The 27,883-nt window shown below is 44.6% G+C and overlaps 1 protein-coding gene across 2 annotated transcripts in view; it reads right to left on the bottom strand.

Moving 5' to 3' along the window:
- Positions 1–27,883, bottom strand: part of ELMO1 (engulfment and cell motility 1) — a 504,510-nt gene that overhangs the window by 225,810 nt on the left and 250,817 nt on the right. For both annotated transcript variants that reach the window (XM_074988098.1, XM_074988096.1), the window contains exon 15: positions 14,712–14,820. In XM_074988098.1, coding sequence (XP_074844199.1) covers positions 14,712–14,820 — 109 coding nt within the window. The remainder of the gene's footprint in view (positions 1–14,711; positions 14,821–27,883) is intronic.

Below are 27,883 nucleotides of genomic sequence, written 5' to 3'. Positions count from 1 at the left end.
AGAAGAATTGCTTGATTTTTCACACCCCAACTCTCACATCAGTTTCCTCCTTGTCAATGATTAACCCGAGCACCTCAGTAACACTGGGGATACCTGCTAAAATTGGGTATGGTGATGGAAAAGTTTTCTAATGTTTTGGAAAGCAGATCAAAGCAGTGAGACCTAGTGCACAAAATGCCTCACGGAACATTCCTGAAGAATTTTGGAAACCCTGTATCTCCAACCAATTCCACTAGCTCCAGATCTGTTTTTCTGTATGAAATGCCCAACAGTCTACCCCATGAAACTTCGTTATTGAAGGATACACATTCTTCATGACTTGCGCTTACCTCAGCATCAATTTTACACCTTTCCACAGTATCCCCAAAGGCTTCATAAAATTGGCCTTAATTTTATATATAATTATAATTATTATAAATATAATATATATATTTCAGAGGTCAGGTCCTTCAACAGAGTCAACAGACTTTAGAAGTACCTAAAAGCATAGGATTTCCACCACAGGATGAGTCCATGAAATATTAGTCAGATGAAAATGACACTCATGCTTCTATAGTCATGGAAATTAGCAGACATGCTCCCCCATCACCTGAGACTGGCAGTCTCAGTGGGGTGGGAAGGCTTGATTTCCTCTACAGCATGTGGCTTGGGTAACCAGAGTAAGTGGTGGATTCTCTATCATTTGATGTCTTAGAATTGTAATATCTGGACTTCAGTAACTCATCTGGAAGTTAGGGGCCAATGAGAGGAATGATGAAGTTCTGTGCAGAATGTGACTTGTCACAATTGTTCCTTCTGCCCTTAGTCTATGATGTGCCCTTTGACATTTCATGTTTTACTGTGTATTGTGGTACCACCCAAAAGGCTTACTCAGGACTGGAACCCATTGTGCAAAGTGCTGAAGGAATGCAAAGCCAGACAAGTCTTGTGGGGATACCAGCCTGTGCTATGGCAGTGGAAATCAGAATGCAGCAAAAGGCATGTCAGGCTCAGTTCTCATTTAGTCACATTTTTCTTATATCTATGATGGAAAGAAAAGAGATGAAGGAGGGCACCCCAAGACCCCATGGCCCCGGGAAGAAGCTGGAATTACAGTGTTCTTTCTGCCCTTGCTGCTGCCCAGTGAAGTCTATTTGAGATGGTGAATGCATGTAACATAGACCAGAACAATACCAGCAAATCTGCTAGTATAGGGGTGTCACGAGTAACTCATGGAACTTGAGTGGGATTATCACATCAGATTTAGGGGTGCTGTTGTATCATGGCACCCCACCATGCACAGAACCTCATGGTGGTGGGGGAAATGATCTGCCCACCTTGTCTCTCTCTTTCCAGGGTAACTTGATAGAACACACATGGGCTGGAGTTGCCAGGTGTCCAGTTTTCAACCAAAATGCACAAACGAAAAGGGACCCTGGCAGCTCTGGTCAGTGCTGCTGACTGGGCTGTTAAAAGTCAGGTCAGTGGCACAGCAAGGCAGAGAGGTTCCTGTCCCTATCCAGCTCCAGGTGGCTCATGGAAGTGGTGACAACTCCCTGAGTGCCATCTCCACAGTTCCCATTGGCTAGGAACCATTGACAACGGGAGCAGCAAGGGGGCATCTGCAAGGGTGGCCTGGGAGCCAGAGACATACCAGCTGCTTCTGGGAGCCTCCTGAGAGAAGCACCACCATGTGCTTGCATCCTGAGCCACCATGCATGCCCCAATCCCCTACCCCACCTCTGAGCCCACTCCTACACCCAAACTCTTTCCAAGGACCCACACCACAATGCCCTGGCCCAGCCCTGAGCCCTCTCCCACACGCTGAACTCCTCAACCCCCGCCTCGAGCTCCCTCCAGTCCCAAATCCCACATCCCTCATCCCCAGCCCTATGCCTGAGATCACACCCCCAGCCAGATGCTAGACCCCTTCCATCTTAGTACAGTGAAAATGACCAACCGAACAAGGGTGGGGAAGAATGAGTGACTGACGGGGGGGAGGGAGGGAATCAGCAAGGGGTAGGGTCTCAGGGAAGGGTGGGAGAACGGTGTTCGGTTTTTGGCCATCAAAGCTGGCAACCCTACATGTGGCACTGGGAGACAGAGGTATCCTTAGATACAAAACTCCATTACTGAGGTAATCAAAGTTACTGTAGGTCTTATCAGATTCATGTCCAACTGCAAAACCTCTCTCACATAATCTTTCCCACAGTGGCTATAATACAGGACTAATAACTAATGTAAAATGTCTTCCTCTGTTACAGCTCCAATCCATGAAATTATCCCTATTCAGGAACCATTGAGGCCAACAAGTAAGAGGGACAGACACACACAAATCTCGTTCTCTCAATATTTCAGTTGTCCTTTCTTGGAGGAACTGACTTAAGAAGAGACAGCATAAGCAGAACTTTAACCATATGCTTTTGCTTCACTGATTTGGGATTTGGATTTAAGCATATGCCTAAGTGCTTTGCTGAATTGGAGCCTAATTCCCCAAGCTGTCAGTCCCTTTGAGATTGAGGTCAAGTAAAAATTCAGATATAGGAATCTGGAGAACTTCAAAAGCCAGCCACAATGTATGCACTTATCCTTCACATGACAGTTTTGCTTGGATGTGTGGGATGCTTTGAAAATCCATTGGAAATTCAGGATTTATCTTTTTACCATCTTTTGGTATTTAATACAATTGAACAAACAAAAAATAATCCAAGTCAAATGCTTCTAGACTCTCCATTATTTATAAAGAACAGTTTATCAACTTTGCACTTTAAAGTTTCTACCATTTAATATTTGAGGAGCAGAAAGCAATTCTTTGTGCCTTTTAAATTATACACTTTAGAAACTGTAAAATATATCCTGCTTTCCAATATAATAATGGTTAGCTATGAATTTCTAAAAGAAGAAAACAGTTGCAGCTTGAGAGCATATTTTGAAACACAAAACATTACCTGTGAGAAACCCTGGCCCTAAAGCGTAACTGCTGATTTCAAAGATTATAGACCTGCAACACAGCCTTTATTTTCAATCGTAACAGAGAGATAGCCATGTTAGTGTGTATTCTATCAAAACAAAAAAGCAGCATATGTAGCACTTTAAAGACGCAAAATAATTTATTAGGTGATGAGCTTTCATGGGACAGACCCACTTCTTCAGATCTACAGCCTTACCAGAAGAGACTCAATATATAAAGCACAGAGGTCCAAAAATTGTTATCAAGGTTGACAAATCAGAAAAATTGTTATCAAGGTTGGCAAATCAGATAGAAGAGCAGAGAGAGGGGGTATGGGGTGGGGACGTTAAGTCTGAGGTCCACCCAACATTCATAAACCTTAATTACCCACTGGGAGAAGTTAAAAATCAACAGGGCCTGACAAATACCCAGAAACCAACTACTCTAAGATAGGCCCAAAAAAGCCGATAACAGAACACCACTCGTTATTACCTACAGCCCCCAACTCAAACCACTGCAACACTTCATTGAAGACCTACAACCTATCCTAAATCACAATGCCACACTCCAGAAGGCCCTAGATGACAGGCCTGTTCTCTCCTATAGACAACCTTGTAATCTTATGAGGATTCTCACTAGCAACCACAGGCTATACCACAATAATACTAATTCTGTAAATTTTGCTTGCCACAAGCCCCATTACCAACTTTGTTCACATATCTATTCTGGAGACACCATCACTGGACCTAACCATGTTAATTACAGAATCATGGGCACATTCTTCTGTTCCTCAACTAATGTCATATATACCATCGTGTGCCAGCAATGCCCACACACTGTGTATATTGAGCAAACTGCGAACGCTCTTTTTGCCAAAGAATGAACCGACATAGAGCAGACATCAAAAATCTTGAAATATAGAAACCTGTCAGTCAGCACTTTAATTGAGTGGGCCATTCTGTTAAAGACTGGAGAGTTTGTGTTCTGGAGAAAAGAGACTTCTACAGCTGTCTATAGAGAGAATGTTTGGAACTCACATTCATATTCAAATTCCACACATTAACACATGGTTTGAACAGGGACAGCAATTACCTGACCCATTACAAGGACACTTTCACATACTTTGATGTTTGACCTAAGACTTAACTTCCCCATCCCACACCCCTCTCTCTCCTCTTCTATCTGATTTGCCAACCTTGATAACAATTTTTCTGATTTGTCAAACTTGATAACAATTTTTGGACCTCTGTGCTCTATATATTGAGTCTGTTCTGGTAAGGCTGTAGATCTGCAGAAGTGAGTCTGTCCGATAAAAGCTAATCACCTAATAAATTATTTTGTTCAATTTTTGGAAATTCCAAAAGTGCTACACGACTGCTTTTTTTTTTTATTTTCAATTGTAAAGTAAATTTTCTATGCTTGTTCTCCTAAATGTCAGTTTTAGTTTGTTCTCAGATATAATAAATCAAAAGTGATACTTGGCTGTTGATCAGAGCGGAGCTGACATATACACCTGCATATGTTGCTTTAAAGGAGGTTTTTCCCCCCCGTAGTATATAAGACAGTATTTTTCATCATGGCTTTGTAGATTACTTTTAATTGTAATTCCACATAACTAACCATTTTAAAAACACTATAACTGCACAGTTAGATACTCAAGAGGAAAGAACCATTACAGTATGTTCAACTGTACCCATCTGCATTCATTACAAGGAAGAATTTAACTACAAAACAGGCCAGATCCATGGCAGGTGAAAATAAGCACAGCTTCATTGAAGTAATATACACCAACAGAAGAACCGACTCAATGTTTTTTAATGAATGTTGGCTTTTATGACCCTTGATTACATAATGTTCACACTTACAGGAGAACCCTGAGCCATATATGCTGTGGTGCTTGTGCCGTGCAAAACCATATTTTACTAGGATGCTAAAAAAGCACTGCCCCATCAGCAAGGACTCTCTCTAGGTTAAACACATGCTTATATGGTATATCTCCTTAAAGAAAAAGATAGCATTTTTTTAATACCCAAAATATACTTTCCCCTCCTTTTTCTTCCTCCTCAAACAGAACTAACACTAAAAAAACAGAGTTTGCTCAACTTCATCCCCTATCCCTCAAAGACCAGACATTGAAAAACTGAATCCAAAATGTGAATGCGTCCAGAAGTTGCAATTCTTTGAATGATCAGCACTATATAAGATTGTGGCCATTCTAATCAAAATCCAACTCACTGAAAACTACTCAGATTCTCTTAACCTTGGCTTCCCTGTACCAAACATTCTGTCCCTGATATTTGTTATTGCCGACTTTTCCCAGGTTTGTCCCACTCATTGCTCTTTTTATTTGTCCCCCTGAATCTTCCCTCCAAAAAGCCACTACCAAATATATATTAGGGTCTTTCTTCAAAAATAAAATAAAATAAAAAACAGCACAGAATTAATATAACTTTATTTAATTATTTTTATTACAACCCTTTTAACTGAATGGAAAGAAACCAACCAATCTCGCAGTCTTTCTGCTGTACTGCATCTCTTCAAACAAGATGCTAAAGAGAGGGCTGTGGAATGGGTGACATCGTTGTTTGAAGGAGTTATAGCAGTACTAATGAATACTGATGTTATTGTGTACAGCAGACCTCTGCTTTGCACAGAGTTGACTTACGTGTTTTTATATTAACGCAAGTTGGGTCTGGGGGGAACCTACTTTCTTGTACCCCACCTCTCCGCTTACCCCTGCACTGCTGGCCAGCTCAGGGTCTCCTTAGAAGGTAGCTCCTGCCTTGTGGCTGCCCAGCACTCCAACATGGGGGTGGAGAAGGGCAGGCACAGATGGAGCTGCCTGGGGCCAAGCCACACCATGGCTGGAGCTGCCACTGCCGGAGCAGCCCTGGGAGCAAGCCGCACTGCGGCTGGGGGGGAGCAGGGATGCACTGGCTGCTCTGCATGGCTGGTGGCTCAAGCAGAGGATCCAGCTGCCCATTCCTCCCAGCTATGGAAATTCCAGGATCTCCCCAACTCTCCACCCAATTTACACAAAATTTGATTTATGTGGAGGTTGTCCAGGATGCAACCGCCATGCAAATCGAGGGTTTACTGTACTAGCAACCCACGGATGGGGGGAAAAACAGGATATAAACCACAGAAAAGGGAGCAAAACTTCTTATTCCCCTAAAAAAAGAATTATCAGCAGAGACTTCATAGAAGAGAGCTGTTGCATACATGAAACTCTGCAGTTGTATATTCCAGTACAGGGGTCAGCAACCCTCAGCACAGGTGTCAAGAGTGGTACATGAGCTGATTTTCATCGACACGTGAGGGGGGAGCTCAGTCGCACCCCTCCTCCCCCAGGCAGCTGGGAGCTTGTTCAAACCCATCCCACCAGCAGATAACAAAAGACCAGCTAACACTACCGACCATCACCAAAATGGTAAAGCTCTATATCTTAATTAGTTTATAAACAAAGCTGTTGTAAGTAGGACTATCAATGACTTTAAAAGGCATCACCAGCATTCAGACCATACATAGAGGTCAAAAAGTCAAATTTCCACACACTGCCTCAGAAAAGTTGCTCACCTGTGTTCTAGACAGTAGCAGTAAGATTATCTTGGGGACAGAGGGGAGGGGCAGGTACCTATGACAGCCTATCCGACTTCAGTTGTCATGTGTCTTCAGTCCTATTACAGTAGTTCTATAACAATCTCTAGTCCGAACTATTCATCCTACTGATCCACATATACTGTTCAGTGGTTTCTTTTTTTATGTTGGAGTTCAAAAGTGGTACTGTGTTATTAACTTGGATGCATGGCAAGCCAAGCAGCTGTTTTGAATGCTTTACCTGATGGGTCAGCCCAAGACTGTTCTATGCACAGAGAAAAATTTTGCCTGCGGTATGCTGTTCTCTTGGCATGCTGCACTTGAAATCATTAGATGAAGTATCAGCCAACTCACACTTTTAAAACTAACCTTCCTGATATATGTTGCAGAGCCTGGGGGAATAAGGACCAAAGTAATGCTTATAACCATTAGCTCTTTCTTTTCTGACTTCTTTCAGATTTGTTGCACACTGCTGTAGCGGGCTTTGGGGCAACAGGAAAGGCAAGAATTCATTAGCATAGACAATGCCAAAGAAGAATACGTGTGGTATAAATTAAATAGCAAGATTGTGCTGCCAATGTGGGCTCGTGGAAATAAAACTTGTGGCAATGTCTGTTGGCAAAGATAGTAAGGATGAGAATACGGATTTGTAACCAAAACGATACATAATACACCAAGTCAAATGTTGCTTTGCTATATACGAATTAAGAAATGGAAATGATAAACACATATACAGAGAAAAGCTATACCAGTATAGTCAGTGGGTCTTTTGTTAAAAAAAAAAAAAAAAAGGAAAGAAAGGTTACTCACCATAGTAACGGTGGTTCTTCGAGATGTGTCCCCGTGGATGCTCCACATTAGGTGTCCGGCTCGCCCGGCGCCGCAGATCGGATCTTCCAAGCAGTTTCTGCCGGACCGCGCACGCGCCAGTGCGCACCGCTCCCTTGCGCGCTCCTGGCCACGTGCGCAATCCGGTCCCTGCCAGTTCCTTGACCAACCACCTCGGATGCTCCTGCAAAACACTAAACACAGATCCAAAGCGGGGAGGATGGGCGGGTAGTGGAGCACCCACGGGGACAATCTCAAAGAACCACCGTTACTACGGTGAGTAAACTTTCTTTCTTCTTCGACTGTCCCCGTGGGTGCTCCACATTAGGTGACTACCCAGCAGTAACCCAAGATAGGAGGTGGGTAATCAGATTATGTGCAGCTTGTCCCCGAGAGGACCGCTGCAAAGAGACGGGTATCCTCTTGGAATACCCTGTGAAGGGCGTAGTGCTTGGCGAAGGTGTCATAGGATGACCAGGTCGCCGCTCTGCAAATGCCTTTTAGCGCAACGCCCTTGAAAAAGGCTGTTGATGCCGCCACCGCCCTAGTGGAATGAGCCCTGGGCGTGGCCAGTAAAGGAGTCTTTTTGAGTTCGTAGCACATTTTTATGCAGGATACGATGTGCTTTGAGATTCTCTCCGAGGAGAGACCTTCTCCTTTCAATTTGGGAGCGAGAGAGACTAGGAGTCTATTCGTTTTCCGGAAGGACTTGGTCCTGTCTATATAGAAGGCTAGCGCCCTCCTTACGTCCAGGAGGTGTAGGCGCGCCTCTTTGTTAGAGTTATGAGGCTTTGGATAAAACGAGGGTAAAACAATAGGTTCGTTAATGTGAAACTCAGAAGAAACTTTAGGAACAAAGGCTGGATGCAGCCGTATGGTTACTGCCTCCTTCGAAAAAACAGTGCAGGGTGGCGTTGCCATAACTACCGCAAGCTCGCTCACCCTGCGAGCTGACGTGATTGCGAGAAGAAAGGTAGTCTTTATCGTAAGGAGGCGGAGGGAAACCGTGGCCAAAGGCTCGAACGGTGGTCCCGTTAGCGCATTAAGCACCAGGTCCAAGTTCCACGAAGGTAGAAGCGGTTTCCGAAGGAGGTATAGGTTTACCAACCCTTTGAGTAACCTGGTAACCATGGGATCGGCGAACACCGTGTGCCCTTCCTCTTCGTGTCTGAACGCCGAAATGGCAGCAAGGTGGACCTTTAACGAGGATAGTGAGAGTCCTCCTCTCTTGCGGTCCAATAGATACTCTAATATTACAGGTATAGGCACCGAAACGGGGGCTAGCTGTTTGGTAGAACACCATGCCGTGAAGCGAGTCCATTTCTGCTTGTAGGTCTTCCTGGTGGAAGTCCTCCTGCTACTTTCTAGGACTTGTTGCACTTTCTCCGTACATGTGCTCTCTAGGGAGCTGAGCCATGGATTAACCACGCTTGTAGTCGCAGACCTTGGAGGTGCAGATGCACTATGGACCCCTGGGCTTGCGTGAGCAGATCCGGCGCCACCGGAGGGGGCATCGGTGGACGGTCCGACAAGCGCAGGAGTAGGGGGAACCATTGCTGTCGATCCCACGTTGGGACTATCAGGATCATTCGGGCTCCTTCCCTCCTGGCTTTCTGCAAGACTTTGTGGATCAGCACTGTGGGAGGAAAAGCGTAAAGCAGGGGGCCCCTCCAGGAGATCATGAATGCGTTCCCCAGGGACCCCCGTCCCAGTCCTGCCCTGGAGCAAAATCGTGGGCACTTCTTGTTGTGTTGAGTGGCAAACAGGTCTATCTGGGGAAAGCCCCATGCGTGAAAAATCGGTCGTAGCAGATCGGGACGGATCTGCCACTCGTGCGTGAGTGCGAAACGCCTGCTCAGCTGGTCTGCCTTCACATTGTGAGCGCCTGGTAAGTACGAGGCTTTCAAGATTATATTGTTGGCAATGCACCAGTTCCATAACCGGACTGCTTCTGCACATAAGGCACGGGACCGAGCTCCTCCTTGCCAATTTATATAAAACATGGTGGAGGTATTGTCTGTACTGATCCCGACAACTTTGCCTTGTATATGGTCTCGAAAGTGTCTGCAGGCGTTGAACACTGCTCTGAGCTCCAGTATATTTATGTGCAGTGACTGCTCCGTGGAGGACCACAGCCCTTGCGTCACCTCTTCGCCCATGTGCGCTCCCCACCCTATGAGGGAGGCATCTGTAGTAAGAAAAACCGATATTTGTGGTTGGTGGAAGGGTACCCCTGTTAGCAAGTTCTTGGGGTTTACTCACCATTGCAGGGATTTGCACACCTCTGTTGTGGGCGACACCACCCTGTGAATGGTGTGTGCTGCTGGTTTGTATACGCTCGCCACCCAGTGCTGCATGCTGCACATGTGTAACCTGGCATTCTGTACTACGAACGTCGCTGCTGCCATGTGGCCCAGCAGCTGTAAGCACGTCAGAACTGGCACTGTAGGGCTGAAGGTGATGACTTGCACGAGGGAGCCGATGGCCCGAAAGCGTGTCTCTGGTAGATACACTCTCGCTGTAATAGAATTTATGCGTGCCCCTATGAACTCTATGTCCTGTGTGGGGTCTATCTTTGATTTTGCCAGATTGATAACCAGGCCGAGCAAACAGAACGTGCCTGCTGTGACGCGTATCATGCGTAGTACCTCCTCCTTCGAGGCCCCTTTGAGTAGGCAGTCGTCCAGATACAGGAATATAAATACCCCCCGTCTGTGCAGGTAGGCTGACACCACTGCCAAGGTCTTGGTGAAGACTCTGGGGGCCGAGGAGAGGCCAAACGGTAGGACCTTGTATTGAAAATGTTCTTTGCCTACCATGAACCGGAGGAATCGTCGGTGAGCCGGATGGATAGTTATGTGAATATACGCGTCTTGTAAGTCGAGGGCTGCGAACCAATCTCCATCGTCCAGTGCCGTAAGGATGGAGGCGATTGTGATCATCCGAAAGCGTTGCTTGCGCAGGTACCGGTTGAGGCCTCGAAGATCTAAGATGGGCCTCCAGCCTCCTGTCTTTTTCTCCGTGAGGAAGTACCTGGAGTAGAACCCTTTCCCTTGCAGTTGCTCCGGCACTCTTTCCACTGCCCCTATGAGCATGAGATGGTCTACCTCCTGCTTGAGCCTCGCTACGTGGGAGGCCTCCTGGAGGTGGGGCCTGGGTGGAGGTCGTGGTGGCGGGAGCGACTGGAAGGGGATGGCGTACCCCGTGGCTATGATCTCCAGCACCCATTTGTCTGTGGTGATCCTTTGCCACTGGTCGTAGAATGGTCGGAGGCGATGGTGGAATAACCACTTCGGATGACCTTGTGTGATGGTAGTGATGGTGCAGCCCTGGATCTGTGTGTCAAACTTGTGGCCTTTGGCCCTGCCCCGAGGACGCACGGCTCTGTTGGGAACGTCGCCTGGGAGTTCTGTACTGCTGGTGCTGTTGATGTCGCCCTTGCTCGTAACCCCTGTGGTACTGGGGACGCTGTGGCTGGTACTGTCTTTGTTGAGGGTAGTACTTTTTCTTTCTGTATGGAGGGGTGTAAATCCCCAGGGTCCTAAGTGTGGCTCTTGAATCTTTACTGGAATGAAGGACCGAGTCAGTTGATTCAGCAAACAGCTTCTGCGAGTCGAAGGGAAGATCGACGATCTTTGCCTGCAGGTCCCTCGGTATACCCGAAGTCTGGAGCCAGGACTCCCTTCGCATCACCACTCCCGGAGCTGTGGAGCGTGCTGCTGTGTCTGCAACATCCAGGGCGATCTGAACTCCCGTCCTCGAGGCCGCGTAGCCTTCTTGCACAATGGCCTTGAGCACCGGTTTCTTGTCCTCTGGAAGCGAGTCCATGAGGGAGGTTAACCTAGTGTAGTTGTTTAAATTGTGGTTCGCTAGATGCGCTGCGTAATTTGCCATTCGCAACAGTAGTGTGGAGGAGGAGTAGACCTTTCTGCCGAACAGCTCTAGCTTCTTGGCATCTTTGTCCGTTCCCCCTGTCTTGAATCGAGATGACTTTGATCTTTGTTGCGACGACTCTACCACCAAGGAATTTGGTTGTGGGTGGCTGAACAGGAACTCCATGCCCTTTGCCGGCACGAAGTATTTCTTGTCCACTCTCTTGTGGACAGGCAGAATAGTCGCGGGGGTCTGCCATATCATAGTGGCGGACTCCAAGATTGCTTCGTCAAGCTGTATTGTTATTTTGGAGGAGGCTGGAGGTCTCAGATTTTTGAGGAGCTTATGGTGTTTCTCTTGCACCTCTGCTGTCTGGATGCCTTGCGTGAAGGCCACCCTTTTAAACAGCTCTTGAAACTGTTTGAGATCGTCCGGAGGATGGACGTCCCCCGGGGCCGTAGCCTTGTCCGGGGAGGAGAGCGAGGAACCACTAGGATACGCCTCTCTGGACCCTTCCGGTTCCTGTTGGGAATGGTACATCCGCTCGCTGGAAGCTTGCAAGGGAAAATCTCGGGGTTCCATAACCAGTTCCCCCTGAGATACTTGAGTCTCTGTCCCTGTTCGCGATTGCCCTCGGGGATACGGGACCGTCTGTGGGGATCTTTCCCTGATAGAGTGCTGGTGGTGTCTGTGCCCCGCGTGATAGGGACGACTATGGCAGCATGGGCACTGTTCTTGGGAAGGTGACCTCGACCACTCCCTTGGTGCATACCCCCTGCGTCTGGGGGAGCGAGATCGTCAAGAGACCCGGGACACTGGAGAGAGCGATTTGTGATAGTACTCCAGCGGCTCAAACCCCAAGAAGGGTGCAGGTGGTCCCAGCCAGGGCAAGGCTGGTTGTAAAAATGGAGACGGGGGCTCCGGGTAGGCTAGGGGGGGACCCCTGCCTTCTAGTTGGAGTCTGCAGCATGAGCGGAGGGCTGAGAGAAAGCAACTCTGCAGCCCTGTCTGGAGAGGGGCTGCGGTGCCTTGTTTTCTGTGCAGCCTTCCCCCTCCCTTGAGGGGGTAGCTCCACCCCCTGACGTGCAGGGCATCTTGGCCCCGTCCGCGCCGCGCTCGACACGCTCATGGGCGATGCCGCACAGGCAGTGTCTTCCGGTGCCTGCAGGCTGCGTGCCTGCGTGCTCTGCACCGCCGGTTCCCCGGGGGTCGGTGCCGCTGCCTGCGGTGCCGCCGGTACCGGCGCTTGTTTAGCCGCTGCCCTGCCTGCAGGGCGGGGCGGCTGTTTGATTATCGGAGGCTGAGCCGCCTCCATGTGGCTCTCCGTGCCGCCGCCGATCAGCTGTTGCTGCGGCTGGGGGCTGTGCTTCTCCTCCCGTCCCGCTCGCTGTTGCTGCCAGCAGGGATTGGGTTGGGGAGACTCTCCTCCGTTTTTGCGCTGATGGGGTGAGGGAGGCAGCTTTCCTTTTATGGGCCCCGGAGGGTCCCTCCTGCTGCGGCCGCTCCGGCACGTCTGGCTGGAAGGCCTTGTCGAATAGCAGCATTTTAAGACGCATCTCCCTATCCTTCCTTGCGCTCTGGCTGTTAATTTTGCACAGAAGGAGCATTTCTGCGTGACATGGGACTCCCCCAGGCACCTTATACAGTAACTGTGCCCATCAGACGCTGGCATTGCCTCTCGGCAAGACTCACATTTCTTGAATCCTGAAGAGGACATTGTCGGTGAGTCTTTTAGTTGTTAATGGGGTACTTAGCACCTTCTCTGTGCTGTTTTCCCCCTCTCCGATAGCCTGCCGCGGCAGGAGGGCTAATGGCCCTAGGCTCCTGGCCTCCGGTGCTCCGCTTGTTACTAGGACCGGACTGAATTCCGTCCCGCTTGTTGTTTCTCGTTTTTTTTTTGAAAATAACAACTGGCTAACTTAACAATAGACTAAGAACTTGAAAACTTTAAAGAAAAACAGCTAAAACCATTGAATACGCTAACTTGGCCGTAGCCTAGTCAGATTCCGTCTGCATCCGACGGCGGTTAAGAGGAACTGGCGGGGACCGGATCGCGCACGTGGCCAGGAGCGCGCAAGGGAGCGGTGTGCACTGGCGCACGCACAGTCTGGCAGAAACTGCTTGGAAGATCCGATCTGTGGCGCCGGGCGAGCCCGACACCTAATGTGGAGCACCCACGGGGACACTCGAAGAAGAACTGGTATTCAGTCAGCTCCCTGCCACACCCCAGGGTTCCTGTGCCTGGGGTTCTTGGGGCTCTGTGCTCCAGCTGGCTCCCCAACACGGGGGTGGACAGGGACCCCAACCGGGGTTCCTGCAGCTGAGGCTGCTAAGGCACCAGTACTCAGAACCAGCAAGTACCGACACAAAAAAACCCAGTGGGTATAGTACTCGAAATAAGTTTAAACTGCTTGAAAGCATATAAGTAACTTTTTATTGTAATGGTGTTATTCTACAGTTCACTGTTATGTTTAATGAGATCTCTAATAGCTGACACTTACGTAGCGCTTTAAATACTGTAATGCATTTACAAACTATGGCCTTACATGCAGGGATGGATTTACACCCTATGAGCCCCTAAGTACACCTTTTCTGCCCCTCCCTACAACCGACCTTTTAACATACTTTATATTTTAGGTGCCCTTAGAATGCCAATGGGCCTAGGCACATGCCTGCTGTGCCTTGCTGGAAACCTAGTTCTGCTTTCCTGAGCAAATGTGCATGTGTAACTTCATTAAATCCATGGGACTGCTTACACAAGAAAACATTCTGCCACTTAAGTAAGGGCTGCAATAATCTTATGTGGGAAACTTAAGCATCACTTCCAAAACGTATCTATTTCTGGATAAAAGTTGCAATGATCCACCAGCACATCACAGTGTTGCAAATTTACAACAGCATGTCAAGAATATAGTTATTTTATCCAACCAAAGAGAAAATGTAAATAAGAATGCAATTATCCAAATTAGAATTGCCCTAGAACACTGAAGTTACCACCATAACTCTGCACAAATCAGAAGATTTTGCGAAGATCACCATTAGCCAGGATCTTGATATTAGTGCTCAAGCAAAAGACAGTAGCCTCCAGTGGCACAGTGTTCTGGAAGTATCTTGCTCAGGTACTGGCTCAGAATGGACTCTGAGCCACCTACTTAATCATAACCCCAGAAGATAACTGTCTGTCAGGATTTAAAGTTGGGACACCCATATCATGTATTATACCTGTTCTTGGTAATGCACACAATATGTCAAAAAACAATGGAATATGGTAAGTTGCAATTGGTACAATATCTAATGTGCAAGAATATGCAAAACAGAATCACAATGGCTAACATTTCTACTGAAGAGAACTTACATATCATATAATCTACTACTGGGGACTCAGGCATCATCACCAGAAAAAATAGTTCTGGGACAACAATGACAAGAAACACATCTTCATCTTAAACACAAGAGTCTGATTAAATAAACAATTTAGACTTACGTAGTTCTCCTACTTTCATGATTTCACACAGTATCTTTGTCAGCTCAATGCTACTGCGGCCAAAAGGACATTCATGCTTGTCTTCTCGGCTGCTGTTTTCCAAGACAATCTGAAATCGAAATCAAAATGGAAATTTATTTATTTGGACAACATGTGCATTGAGGAAATGTGCTCTATATTCAGTATATGCAGAGAGCATCTAATTGGCCTGGTACTTTAAATCAAAGTCACTGTGCTCTCATGAACTCAGGATTTTTCATCCCAGATAGTAAGAAAATAAATGTTAAGATTAATTTTTGGGACTTCTCGGAAAGAAACAAAGCTATCTTCCTGTCCTTTTTACTGCTGCTGAGCTAATTGCAGCCAGTAGTTTCTCATGTTCGAACAAATCTACTTCTGCAGCACCATCATTCCAATAGAACACAGCTGCTCTGATTCCAATTCTGCATGCGGTAATTGGAATGGAAACCAGTGGCAAAGGAGATGATAATTTTTAATTTAAATTTGTGTGTGCTGTGAAAGGAAATTTGATCACTTTAAATAAGTAGAACTATTAAAAACAAGAACCACTTGGGTCCTGGGTCTATAAAGGCCTACTTAAGTTATATTAAAATAATAGGGTATAAAGAGGTGCTTCTTGTATCTATAGTACAGATTTGTGCATGAAAAAATATTCAGTGAATTATTACAGAACAGTTCACTATAAAGGCTACAAAGGTAGCACAGCCATACTCAACAAGTCTTTGGGTTACAGAACACAGATTTCTTTTTAAATTAATTTTTTACTTTTTCAAGTGATGCAACTTTTATTTTAGACAGAGATGTCCCAAGCATTACAGATGGTTTAAAAATGTCATTGTACAGAGGGGAGATTGTTACTTATGAGAATACTACAGATTTTGCACAAACCGTGAGTGACTCATTTCTCAGTCTGTCTGCAAGAAAAGCAGGGCAAATGGGGCTTGAAAACAAAAGGAAACAAAAACAAGCTCAAATCAGGTTTCCACTAAGAATGGGGTTATGACAATAAACTCTTATACCAACTATCAGAAAAGAACAAGTGCATGTCCTAAATAGCTCCAGTACGTCCAGATGGAAAACACACTGCAAAGCAGATTTTTCCTAAGTGCCATAGTACCTCAAATGCTCTTTCATGAGAAACATATGTTCAGGCACTGCGCTCTATTTTGAGGGTTTTCTTTCTCCCAGCTCTCTTCACCACCACATCCTCACTTTGAAAAACTTTTTAAAAATTGGAAAAGGAGAATTCAGAATGGCTAAATCCCATAGCTGTGAGACAAACCAAATCCATGGTTTTAAAAGAACTTGAAGGCAGAACCTTAGGACAAAACAGCAAACATGATATGACCTTATTTTTCAGACATTGCACAAATGGGGACTGTGAGGTGGAGGGCCAAGAATGGGGGCAGTATTGAGCTTTGTTAAACCAGCTAATTAAAAATAAATCTTAGATGCAGTATTTATTTATACATTTAAAAATGATTGTGAAGCAATTATGGTTGCAAGACACAATCACAAAAAGCAAGGAAATGGAAAGTGAAATACAATAGGGACCACTTACTCAAAGAAGAATAAAAGGATACCTACATACACAGAAAAGAAAAAGGTAATGCTGCATTTTAATGACATTTCAGGATACAACCTTAACTGTGGGGAGCCTTCGTAAAAAGATGTGCCTGATTGGTAAATCTTAAATCAATTGATTTATTAAAAAAAACCAAAGAAAAGACTTTCCACAAAGATTTAAATACCAAGACCAAGTCCTTCACCTCAGAAACTTCCCAGAGGAAGAGAGGGGAAAATGGGCACTGAACTGTCCTCCACAATATTAACAGATCGAGCCTTTTTCAGATAAATAGAGGGGGGACATATTCCACTTTCCAAGGGGGAAAAACTTGGCCCCATCAAAGGTAACAGTAAAAGTCTCAACTGTTGTGAATGGAACCAGGATTTCACCCTGCTACCTTAGGTATTGCTGAAGAACCTATCACCTTGCTCTTATATAAAAGTCCTTTAGAATGTACCATGAAATGTTTTATACTTTGATGAGTTAAAAACGTGCTGCAGAAGTTAACAGAGAATAACAACCCCTCTACAGAACTCTATGGCTGTGTCTACACTAGCCCCAAACGTCGAAATGGCCATGCAAATAGCCATTTCGAAGTTTACCAATGAAGCACTGAAATACATATTCAGCGCCTCATTAGCATGCGGGTGACCATGGCACTTTGAAATTGACGTGGCTCGCCGCCGCGTGGCTCGTTCAGACGGGGCTCCTTTTAGAAAGGACCCCCGCTACTTTGAAGTCCCCTTATTCCCATCTGCTCATGGGAATAAGGGGACTTCGAAGTAGCCGGGTTCCTTTCGAAAAGGAGCCCCGTCTGGACGAGCCGCGCAGCGGCGAGCCACATCAATTTCGAAGTGCCGCGGCCGCCCGCATGCCAATGAGGCGCTGAATATGTATTTCAGCGCTTCATTAGTAAACTTCGAAATGGCCATTCGCATGGCAATTTCGAAGTTTTTAGCTAGTGTAGACGTAGCCTATATGATCATTTAAAACAAGTCAACACAAACGTCCAAAAAAGATTTCATTCTACAGGTTCTTCAAATAATTTCAATAGAATCCTCATGGTTTTATTCTTATTAATTCTATGGGACTTTTCCACAAAGTACTTAATAGATGGGTTAAAGAATCACCCTCTCGCTACCTTCCTCCAGGTATTTAGTTTCCCAGCCGATGTGTCCCAACTATCCCCAACAGCATTCATAGTATGTGAAGAAAAGGCACTTACTCTCTTGGCCTCTCAGTAGTCTAATGCTCTCCTACAGGAATTCTTTTTTTTGGCTAGAAGTTTAGCTATGCCTAATTATGCAATGCCATATCTGGATAACAGGTGTACCAAATCCAAGAAAAGCTTCTACAATTTTTCTTTTATATTCCTGCAACCAGCATTCAGGAACATGTGCACATCTCCATTGTGCATTCTGGATTAGTCATCCTGTTTAGAGCTTGTCTCATAAGAAAGAGTGATCTGCTCCCAGACCCAAGTGTTGGAGATTGGATAACACGATATAAGCAAAATGCAATGCTTCATCTGCCATTACTGAAATTGCTTTCTCTCTCTCTCTGTCTGCATATACACTAGGTGCTAAAATCAATTTTATTAAAATTGATTTATTAATACTGAGTTTTAAGTAGTCAATTTCAACCATCCTCCCCTTCCCACAGGCTCTCCACAAAATTGACTTATTGCTGCCACACACGAGTCACCAAAATTGACTGTTGCAGCAGTGTATTATGGGAACATATCCCACAGTTCCCTGAGTCCTGTAGCATTCTGGCTATTTTCACTGATGCAACATGGCAAAACAATGCCCCACTCGTGGCTGTGGGTATCTGACGACATCTTCCCACATTTCATTTTCTACCTTTCATCTCCCCTCATTCCCATGCTAAACATCCCTTGCTAAACATAAACCAAACATCCCCTTTTCCAGGTGGAATCTGGCTTGCATGTATAAGAGATGTGCCTTTTATAATTGAGAGGAGGGCAGGGGTAATAAAGCGCTTAGTAAGGATTAGAAAAAAGATTTTGGATTTCCCATCTGACAGGTTTTCAAACGGGACATAATAGCACTGGACCCTTGCAGGCTTGGATCTGGATTTAGGCCTCCTGGCAAAGAAGATCCTCGGATCAATAATTTTGTCTCAAAGGTCCAAGAGCCAGCCTAGGGCAGGACCCACCACCTGCCCCTATTACTAGTGGGCCCAGGGTTGGATCTAGGTTTAGGCCTCCTGGAAAAGGAGACCCTCAGAACAAGAATCTTCACCCTTGCAACTACAGCGAAACCTGGAAATGCATGTGTAAGTAGTAGATATGAGCAAAACACTGAAAATGCCATGTATCATGAAGTCATTCATGAGTCAGTTTATTGCTGCAAGCCTTACTTGGAGAACTGTGGTAATTGTAGAGCTGCCACATGGCCTTCAATGGCCTTTGGATAAAGCTCATACAAAAATTTGCTCTGAAAGAACAGCCACTTTTGTGCCAAAGATTTTGCTTCTGTTTACCAAAAATTGTGTGTGCTGAGGGAGACTGGCCCCGGGCGGTTAAAAACCCCCAACTATAGCCAGCCCCTGAAATTGTGTCTGCCAAGGAAGACTTCCCCCCGGGTGCATAAAACACCTCTGACTATAGCCAGGCCTGAAAATCATGTCCACAAAGGGAGACTTCCCCCAGGTCATATAAAAGACCCACAACTATATCAGCTGCTGGAGACTTTACCCCAGGCAGCTGCTAGGCCCCAAAAATCATGGCCACCGGGGAAGACTTCCCATTAGTGACTGCAAGGTCCCCGAATAGCTGCCAGCCCCCCCAATATCCTAGCTGCCAAGGGACACTTCCCCCGGCCTGCTCCAGGATCCTCACCATGCCCAAGCTGCCTGGAACCTTGCACAGAACATCCTTTTATTGGTTTGGGGTCAAGTCATATGATGCAGCTGGGTGCAGGAAAGTTTCAGACTGCATGGCGCGTCCGGGGGGAATGAAGGGAGATGTGGGGAGTCAGGATAAAATGTAAAGAGCTGAAAAGAAGTTTCTTGTCCAAACACAACCTCCCACCCACAGACTAGCTGCCACATGATGCAGGCGAGGGCAAGTTCCAAAATTCATGGTGCCTCATGTGGAGGGAAAGGAGAGGATGTGGGGGATAGAACAATATGTGAACACCTGAAAAGAAGCTTCTCATCCTATCATACGAGCATGACCCCCACCCACAGCCTAGCTGACACATGGTGCAGGGTTGGAATCATGCAGCACAGAAAAAGAGACAGGTAGCAGAAGTAGACACAGAACCACAGATCCCAAAGCTGTGCTAATAGCAAAGAAGCAAAGAAGATTTTTCAGCCTCTCAGACAAGCATGAGCCTACAGCCATAGGTTTCCAGGTGCTGAATTGAAAAGGTCTTCCTCTTGCCCAATTCCACCACGCCTGACAGCAGCGGAGATGGAAGAGGTCAGAGGCAGAGACCTGTGGGGCATTGTGGGGCATATACGGGACGTGTCTGAGGCTAATGAATTCGACTTAAAGAGATGGCACTTCCTCACTATTCTCCATTCAGAATTTTAAATTTGAACTGAATGCTACACCCGTCAGGTTATGACGACATTATGTCGATTTTAGTGCACCATAAATCAAGCTAATGGAATTTACAGTGAAGACAAGCACTTGATAAAATCAGGCTAAATGCCTTAAAATCTATATTATCTTGCCGTATAGATGCAGCTTTTCATAATAAAAAACCCCAACATCTGCATATTGGAGTAGGGGGATTTTTGGCATAGATTTAGATACAGCTAAGGAAAATAGATAATAAAATTAATGTGAAGACAAAGTGAAAGTGGAGGAAAAAAAGGCACCAGTCTTAGCAATACCACTGCACCTTGCAAATGCATTTTGTTGAATTTTACATTAACTCAATGTGTTAACATTTCATGAGTGCATAAATGTTTAATGGTAACGCTGTATCTTCATATAATGTTAGGGCAGAATTACTGCAATCAATAAGAATGGCTGAGAAACAGTTGAGGCACTATGTACTATCATGTGCTAAATTAAATGGCAATTTGAGTAATCCATATGTAAAGCAGGCTCAGAATGCTACTCTTTTTCCTTCCAGTCAAGCACCCATCTTTTCACATTTTCTGTGCACAACAAAGATGACATGACACAAGGTAAGAATTTTGCAAGAAAGGAAGATGGAAGAAGCATCGCTGCAGTTAAACTTGGGGATGTAAATTCTGCAGATACTGATCTTTAATAAACTACAATGACTGTAAAAACAACTCTTATGAACAACCCAGGAGAAATAATTCTTAATCTTGGCAACAGATTACAACATTCGTTAGTATATCTCTAATACACTTTTCATAACTTAGGAGTACCATATCCTGAAGCAAAATAAACCAAAAATGAAACACTGATGACAAAGGCATTATCTTTGTTTTATATTTATTTTCCTGAGGTCTTTGATTGTGAATGGAGAAAAATAATCAGAGGGCAAACAGATTTCTTTAGCAAGTTGCTCAAAAGCACAAAGAAAAGCATATCTAGGAAATAATATGTAAGTCTAGATCAAAAATGTTCATGCACCTTTTTACTGGATTTTATAGCTTAGTTTGATGAATGATTCTATTGGTTTATTTTTTCCTGTAATTAAAATTAACAGCCAACCCCACAGAGCCCTTATTGAAATGGGAATTCACAGTTAAGATGCCACTCCTCTTGGTCTCATCTCAACCTTCAACCACCTAGCTGCTCTCTCCTTGCTTGGGATGATACAGGTTGAACCTCTCTAGTCCAGCACCCTCGGGACCTGACCAGTGCTAAACCAGAGAATTCGCCGGACTATAGAAGGTCAATATTGTCTAGCCCAGAGTAAGCAAAGTCGGGGGTGCAGCAGGGTCAGCTGCTGGGACTCAGTCTCATCCATCTCATTAAAAATATTGAAATAAGTTACAGTTTATATATGTGTATACACATTAATATACTGAGTAATAGCTTTTACTTTCTACATACTTATACATACTAAAAGGGTTTTTCTTTTTTCATATGAATATAACTGAAATTTCTGTCAGTTTAGATTACATTAGACAGGTTATGGGGGGAAGGCTGCTAACCGCAGAGATGAAAATTGGTGCTTGATATAAAAAGTCTACTCACCACTGGTCTAGCATAACCAACACTTCCACTGCTTACTGGGATCTTAGAAGACACTTAGGGATAAATTAGAGCTAAATAACAGCACAGAACGCTGAGAGTCAGGACTGGTGGCTGTAAACAAACTTTATGGGACCACGGGAAACTTGGCCACATCCATGATAAGTGGTCATCTGGCTAGCTAAAATCATACTGGATTATGGATGTTGCCAGATGGGAGAATGGTAGACTACCTATGTTCAACCTGTACTAACTCCCTCAGTTTTTCCCTGATGTCTATTTACTATTTGCCTTGTGGTAGCACCCAGATGCCTCAATCAGGGTAAGTCTCTCCCCTCCCAATGGGCACGACAGCTTACTTGGAGAAAATATGTGTATGCCATACCATGTTATTAGCATAGCACAACAGCTTCATCTTCTCTTGGATAAGAAGATTTCAGTAAGGTTCCAGTGATTTTTTCACTGGAACAGGGTAGTTTTCTGAAACTGACCCCAGGAAAATGACTTTGTTAACAGCCTCATATAATTACTACAAAGATATTAAGTAAAACATTATCAGATTTAACTCAACACAAGTTATGAAATCTAAAGCACAGGCTGAAACGCAAAACATAACCTATCACAGTTTAAAGAATTTAAACCGTAACTGGGAAATAAGATCAGCTCTTGTTCAGAGATCTTCAACCCTTCACTGAGGCACTGTGAGGAAAGTTAAGACAACTGGTATGTGCAGTGCTCATTAAAAAAAACGATCCAGTGTAGAGAAAAAAGACAATGGGACAGAGGCCAAGGAAAGGGAAGAGCAACTACATGGGAGAGCGAGCAGAAGAAATGAGATGAAGGAAAAGAGATGAGGCAGAGCTCAGCGGAAATAAGAGAGAACTACAAAGAAACAACAAATGACAAGGAGTAAAGTATAGCTACTGCAGTCTTAAATGCAGAACAGAAGGAAGATAGGAAGACATAATAGACGAAGATAACTTTTTGAATTTAAGGGCAACCCAGTATCTACTCTGCACTTTTCAGCTGGTCCCAGCCTCCTCTGAAGCCCCAGCCTGCTCACTCCATTCCCCGCCACACACCTTGCTCACTCTCCCCTACCCTTGCACACTTTCACTGAGTTGCGACAGGGGTTTAGTAAGGGATACTGGTTCTGGGCTGGGAAAAGGGGGTTGCAGTGGGGGAGTCGGCTCTGGGATGAGTCTGGGGCAGAGGGCTGGGGTGCAGGAGTGCAAGCTCTGCAAGGAAGTGAGTATGCTGTAGTGAGCTCTGAGCTGGTGCAAGGACTGCGAGTGTAGGAGTGGGTATGGGGTCCTGGCTCTGTGTTGAGAGCATCACGGCTGTTGTAGGAGGGAGGTACACGCACAGAGAGAGAGAGCTCTTGGAGCTGCCTCTGGATGGGAGCTCATGAGCTGGGGCAGGGCCTTGTGCAGGAGGAGATATGAGGGACTGTCTGCATGAGAGCGCTGGTTCAGCATAGCTGGGCTTGCTGCACTCATGCTATTCCTGGTCTTTCTGCTACCGAGACATTCAGAAACTTGCCCACTGAAGGGCGCGGCACTTACCTCAGGCAGCCCCAGCCACACACCATTCCTGGAAGGAACCAACATGTCCCTGTGGCCCCCTGGGGAGGCACATGTCTTTGTGCATAGTGTATCTCTGCAGACTACACCCTCACTGCTCCCATTGGCTACAGTTCTCTGGTCCCAACCAATGGGAGATGTGCAGGCAGTGCTTGTGGGCAGGAGCAGCACATGGAGAGCTCTCCCACCCTCAAAGACTGTGGGGCATGCTGGCTGCTTCTGGTTGTAGAGTGGGGCCAGGGCAGGCAAGGTACCACCAGAGATCACGATTGACCAGGTGTTAGGGGTCCAAGGCAAGGAATGAGTATTGGCCATTGAGAGGTCCATTTAGTTCATCCTCTTTTGAGTTTCCTGTCTCCATCTCACTCTCTAACAACTGCTATTTACCTTTTTTCAAGCTCTCCCAACAGTAACAGTCTATAGCTAATTAAGAGGCAGCAACTGGATGATACCGCTGCTGCAAATGTCTGTCCCTTTTGTATAATGTATTTTCAAAGGTACTTAATTTGTGTGTGAGCCATCAATTCTCAGCAATCAGTATAGCTGACCTGGTGCTGCCCATGGTTTGATCTTGCCTACATTTGCAGCTAACCCTTAGACTGAAATGAGTCAACTAAACCAATTGTTTTAACATTGCTTTTTGCTACAGCATTGAAGCTGGAAATGACAGAGATTTATCCAGGAGTTGTCTTTGAAGGAGAAGGGCTGCTTCTCTGATAATCAGGAAAGCTAGGCACTCAACAGTCATTCACCCAGCTAAGCATCTAGAAGGATATATAGGAGATTATTATTTTTCTGGCACACGTGACGTTTTTGAGACACATTACTCTATATGTAACCAAAATGTAGTATTTTAGTGTGAGTATAAGAATATAATTATAATGATGATAGAAAGTACAACGTTTGCTATAAGGTCTTGCTTCTGGTTAGCATTACAAATCAAGTTTCAAGTTGTGCTTCTTGTCTGCCTTAAAAATTAAGTAGTATAAGTTTCTTTTGTTCATTCTTTACTATCTTATTCTTTCTAAAATGTAATACTCTGAAATTTTCTGTAAAAATCTTTTGATGTGAGTGGAGGATGTACCATAGTTATGGATATGTGTGAAGCCATCACCAATGTCCAGATGGTCAAGAAGGAAGAAGCTTGAAGACAACCAGAAAGCATGCCTGATGCTAAAAAGAATTAGCTGAACTAACAGAGCTCAGAAACAGACACCTCCAAGAGTAATGACAAAAAAAAAAAAAAACACAATGGGGAGCCCTGTTAACAACCATCATAGGATAACTGTGGAAAACTCTGAGATTAACACCACTGAAATATCAACCATTGCAGCATGACATTGCAAAATCCATCGACTCAAATGGGAATTTACAAATATAAAGGTGAAGTATTTTGATTCTCTGGGTTCAGTCCAGAAGCGTATCTTGGAACATCAGATCATGACTGTCTCATGTTCAGTCTAACTGGCCACTAACTTTCTTGAGCTATGACAGATCTGCGGGGTGTTTGGGGGCGGGGGGAAGAGAGAGAGAGAGAGAATATAAACACATATGCTGCTTCTCATGTTGTATTTTACATAAATGCAACATACTGCCTTTTCCCCTGAAAAAGATCTCATGACCTTATCAGTATAACATTTTTAATTTACTATATGTTATTTTAACTAGTGTGAGCCTAAGTCACCTAAAACTCTTTACAATAAACTTGTAACTGCAGGGAAACAAAGTACAAAGCTACAAACGATAACACAGAAAAAACTCATGCCAGAATCCAGAGGTATAATATAAAGTTTCAGTTGACAAACAGCAAACAAAACAAAATTAAATGTTTAACTTAACTGTTGCTGGAAACTTTACAGTCTTCAATGTTAAGAAATAAGTTTAAACAGCGCTCTAGTCCCTCACATTAAGGCTGACACTGGCCCAAAGAATACTGATCCAGAGCCACTGCTGGTGTATTTCTTAATTTCCTTCACCGAACTACAAGCTTGATAACAAACAGATATTCATCATGACTGGGGATGAGATACAGAATGAAGGACTACAAGATCCACTACAACTACAGCAATACAGTAAATCCCAAGGAAGCTTCTTTCACAGGCATCACTGCATTATTAAAAATGGATATTTGTCTTGACTTGTACAATACTATAGCTAAGCCTTACTTTTCTTGCATTTGCGACAGGTAAACATCTGAAGAGCTGGCTAAGATAATACTAGGTCCAAAAGCAGCAATCTGGAAGTATTTAATGTTAAAAGAAACATGACTTTCCATTTTTTTCTTTCCCCTTTGCGTTTTAATTTTCTTTTCTCTGAGTTTTCTTTTATCATTTGTTACATACAATGAACTTCTCTAACATTCCTGTCATGTATCAGATGCCTTAATTGTCTTGTCTGATAATATTTTCTGCTGAGGCCAGATCAGAGGCACTTTTATGGGAAGGTAGGATTCCTGTCTTTCCCTTTCACTACTCTGCCTTTTCTCCCAAACTATTATTGTTATTTTTCTTTACCTACACCACATTGTCCTTCTAGCTACTTCCTCTTGTGTTGCCTCTCTAACCTCTCCTCCTATCACTCGTCAGTTTCTTTTCCTTCCACATTCCCATGTAGCTCCTTTTGCCTCCCTGTTTCTCTGTCCCACATTTCTTTTTTCCAGCCTTCTACTGGGTCTTCATGTGGAAGAACTACAGCTTTGCAGGACAAAACAAAAACCATTCTACTCTCAGAGAAAGGCATTTGGATGACCATCTACTACGTTGGGAAAGAGGAATTTGGAGCAGAAGGCTGGAGGAGTTGGGACATCTAACTCCAAGGATGGTAGACCTCTGGTTCTGGGCCAGATCTGGGAGACCCAACCTGTACATGCAGGCATGAGAGAAGTTCTGCACTCAGATTCATAGAGTTGTGAGCATTGTAGCTGCGGATGGATCTTTCAGTATCAGAGTTATGAAGTCAATGACACTTAAAGGGATGATAGGTTTCCATGGGATCCCATTCTTTATAGCTTGCACTTTCTCCATGAGCACTGAAGCACAGAGAAGATGAAAGAGGCTCATGTTCAAAGGGCATTTATATTTAATTTTAGCCTAAGAGAACAATAGGCTTTTGATGTAACCTCCTGTCTCCCAAATATCATGGCAATTAACACAGGGTAATTTAACCATTAAATGAATCAAACAATTTATCACGGCCTTCAAATACATATATAGGCAATAACACTACTTCAATTAAGTTTAATCACAAATATTAATATTCCCTTTTGATCCTGAATCAAGGCTACAATAACAGACAAGAATTGTTTGTTTTCATCACAAGACCTGAGCGTACGCCTACCAGTGTAACGCTCTATCCATGCACATTTGCCTTGCAAAGTTCTACTCTAGCCTAATGTTACAGCCCAAGTCTCACTTACACATCTTCCTAACAAGTCTTCAGAGATCAATCCAGGTCATCCAGCCTATGAGCTAGTTAAACCTTTCTGCCCACATGCTGCATTTTAATCAGATGTCTAACATTTCAGTCAGATAACGTCAAGGCACCAAAGTAGTTCAGGGTGATAAGATGGTGCCTGAAATGGAGGAGAGGGTCAGAGTAACTGACAGAAGAACTCACATCCAACACCTACACAATGCAAACCTCTGAAAAAATCATCCCTCCTTTCCCTGCTGCCAACAAAGTACCTCAAGTACCTGATCCAAAGTTGTCAGTGAGCTCTGAATCAGGACCCAATTCAGCTGGCAGTCCCCAGCACTGGGCCAAAAGTTTAATCACCAGCCCAAGCTGTTAGCTCCGAGAGAACTCAACAATCCTGCTGACATAAATGGTTGTTCTCAACCCTCAGAAACACGGAGCCCTCTGGTAAGTGAGGGAACAAAGAGGAGACACAGAGCTATTGAGGGGGAGGAGTGTAAGATGTGAAAAGAGCAAGAGGGATGAAAGAACAGAATAAAGATCAAAAAATAAAAAGGAACAGAAAAAGATGTGGATGGGGGAAAGGGAGAACAGGCAAAAGAAAACACAATGAACATAATAGAACAGAAGGAAAAACAAAGTTGGGAACTAAGAGCCTGGATACATAGGCTGTACAGATTAGAAAAAACAAATATAAGAAAGCTCACTTTTCTTATTATCTTGAACAAAATGGAAGTAAATTATATCCCTTTTTGGGAGGAAAAAAGGATTACAGGAATCAAAATGAATTTTACTTCAAAAATGTTCAAATTCTACGGTGAACAACTTGTTCGGATCCGGACAGAATGAGTAGGTACAAGAAGACTCTTGTGAATTGGAAGAAGGGATGTCTAGGAAGCCTTTTCTACAACAAATGTATGGGTCCTACAACATCCAGTACACAGTCTGACTGGGATGCAACTCACTAAAGTTAGGAATGATCATCACAGAATGCCAGCAATGTTCTTCCGTATCTTTGTGGCACAGAAACAACACCTCCTCTTCCCCCCAACATTTGTGAAAAGATTGAAAAAAAGACAAGTAGTAGATGAAGAAACTGCCTGCCAGTAACACGTACATCTGTATACATAGATACCATAACCTTTCGGTTACCATATGTAATCCTGTTGACTAACAGTCACAGGGACTAAAAATGGTTTCTGCTGTAACACTTAGTCAGTGGTGACTGGCTGGCAAGTCTCTGAGATGTGTTCAGATAGGCCCCGTGAACAAACACCGAAGCCCTCAGCCAGAGGGCCAAGGTCTCCTGGGACGTCACAAGCAGGTTTCAGAGGGTCCATCAAACAACACTTGTATTAGACTCACTAGGGACCAGGGTAGAAAGGCAAAGTCCCATTTCCATAAGGCCTGCCATCAGGGTCTTAAACTGAAGCTG

Source organism: Carettochelys insculpta, chromosome 2, assembly GCF_033958435.1.
Source record: "Carettochelys insculpta isolate YL-2023 chromosome 2, ASM3395843v1, whole genome shotgun sequence".
In the NCBI taxonomy this organism is placed as follows: domain Eukaryota; kingdom Metazoa; phylum Chordata; order Testudines; family Carettochelyidae; genus Carettochelys; species Carettochelys insculpta.
The sequence above is the reverse complement of the archived record's forward strand: the minus strand, read 5'-3'. Positions and strand labels throughout refer to the sequence as shown.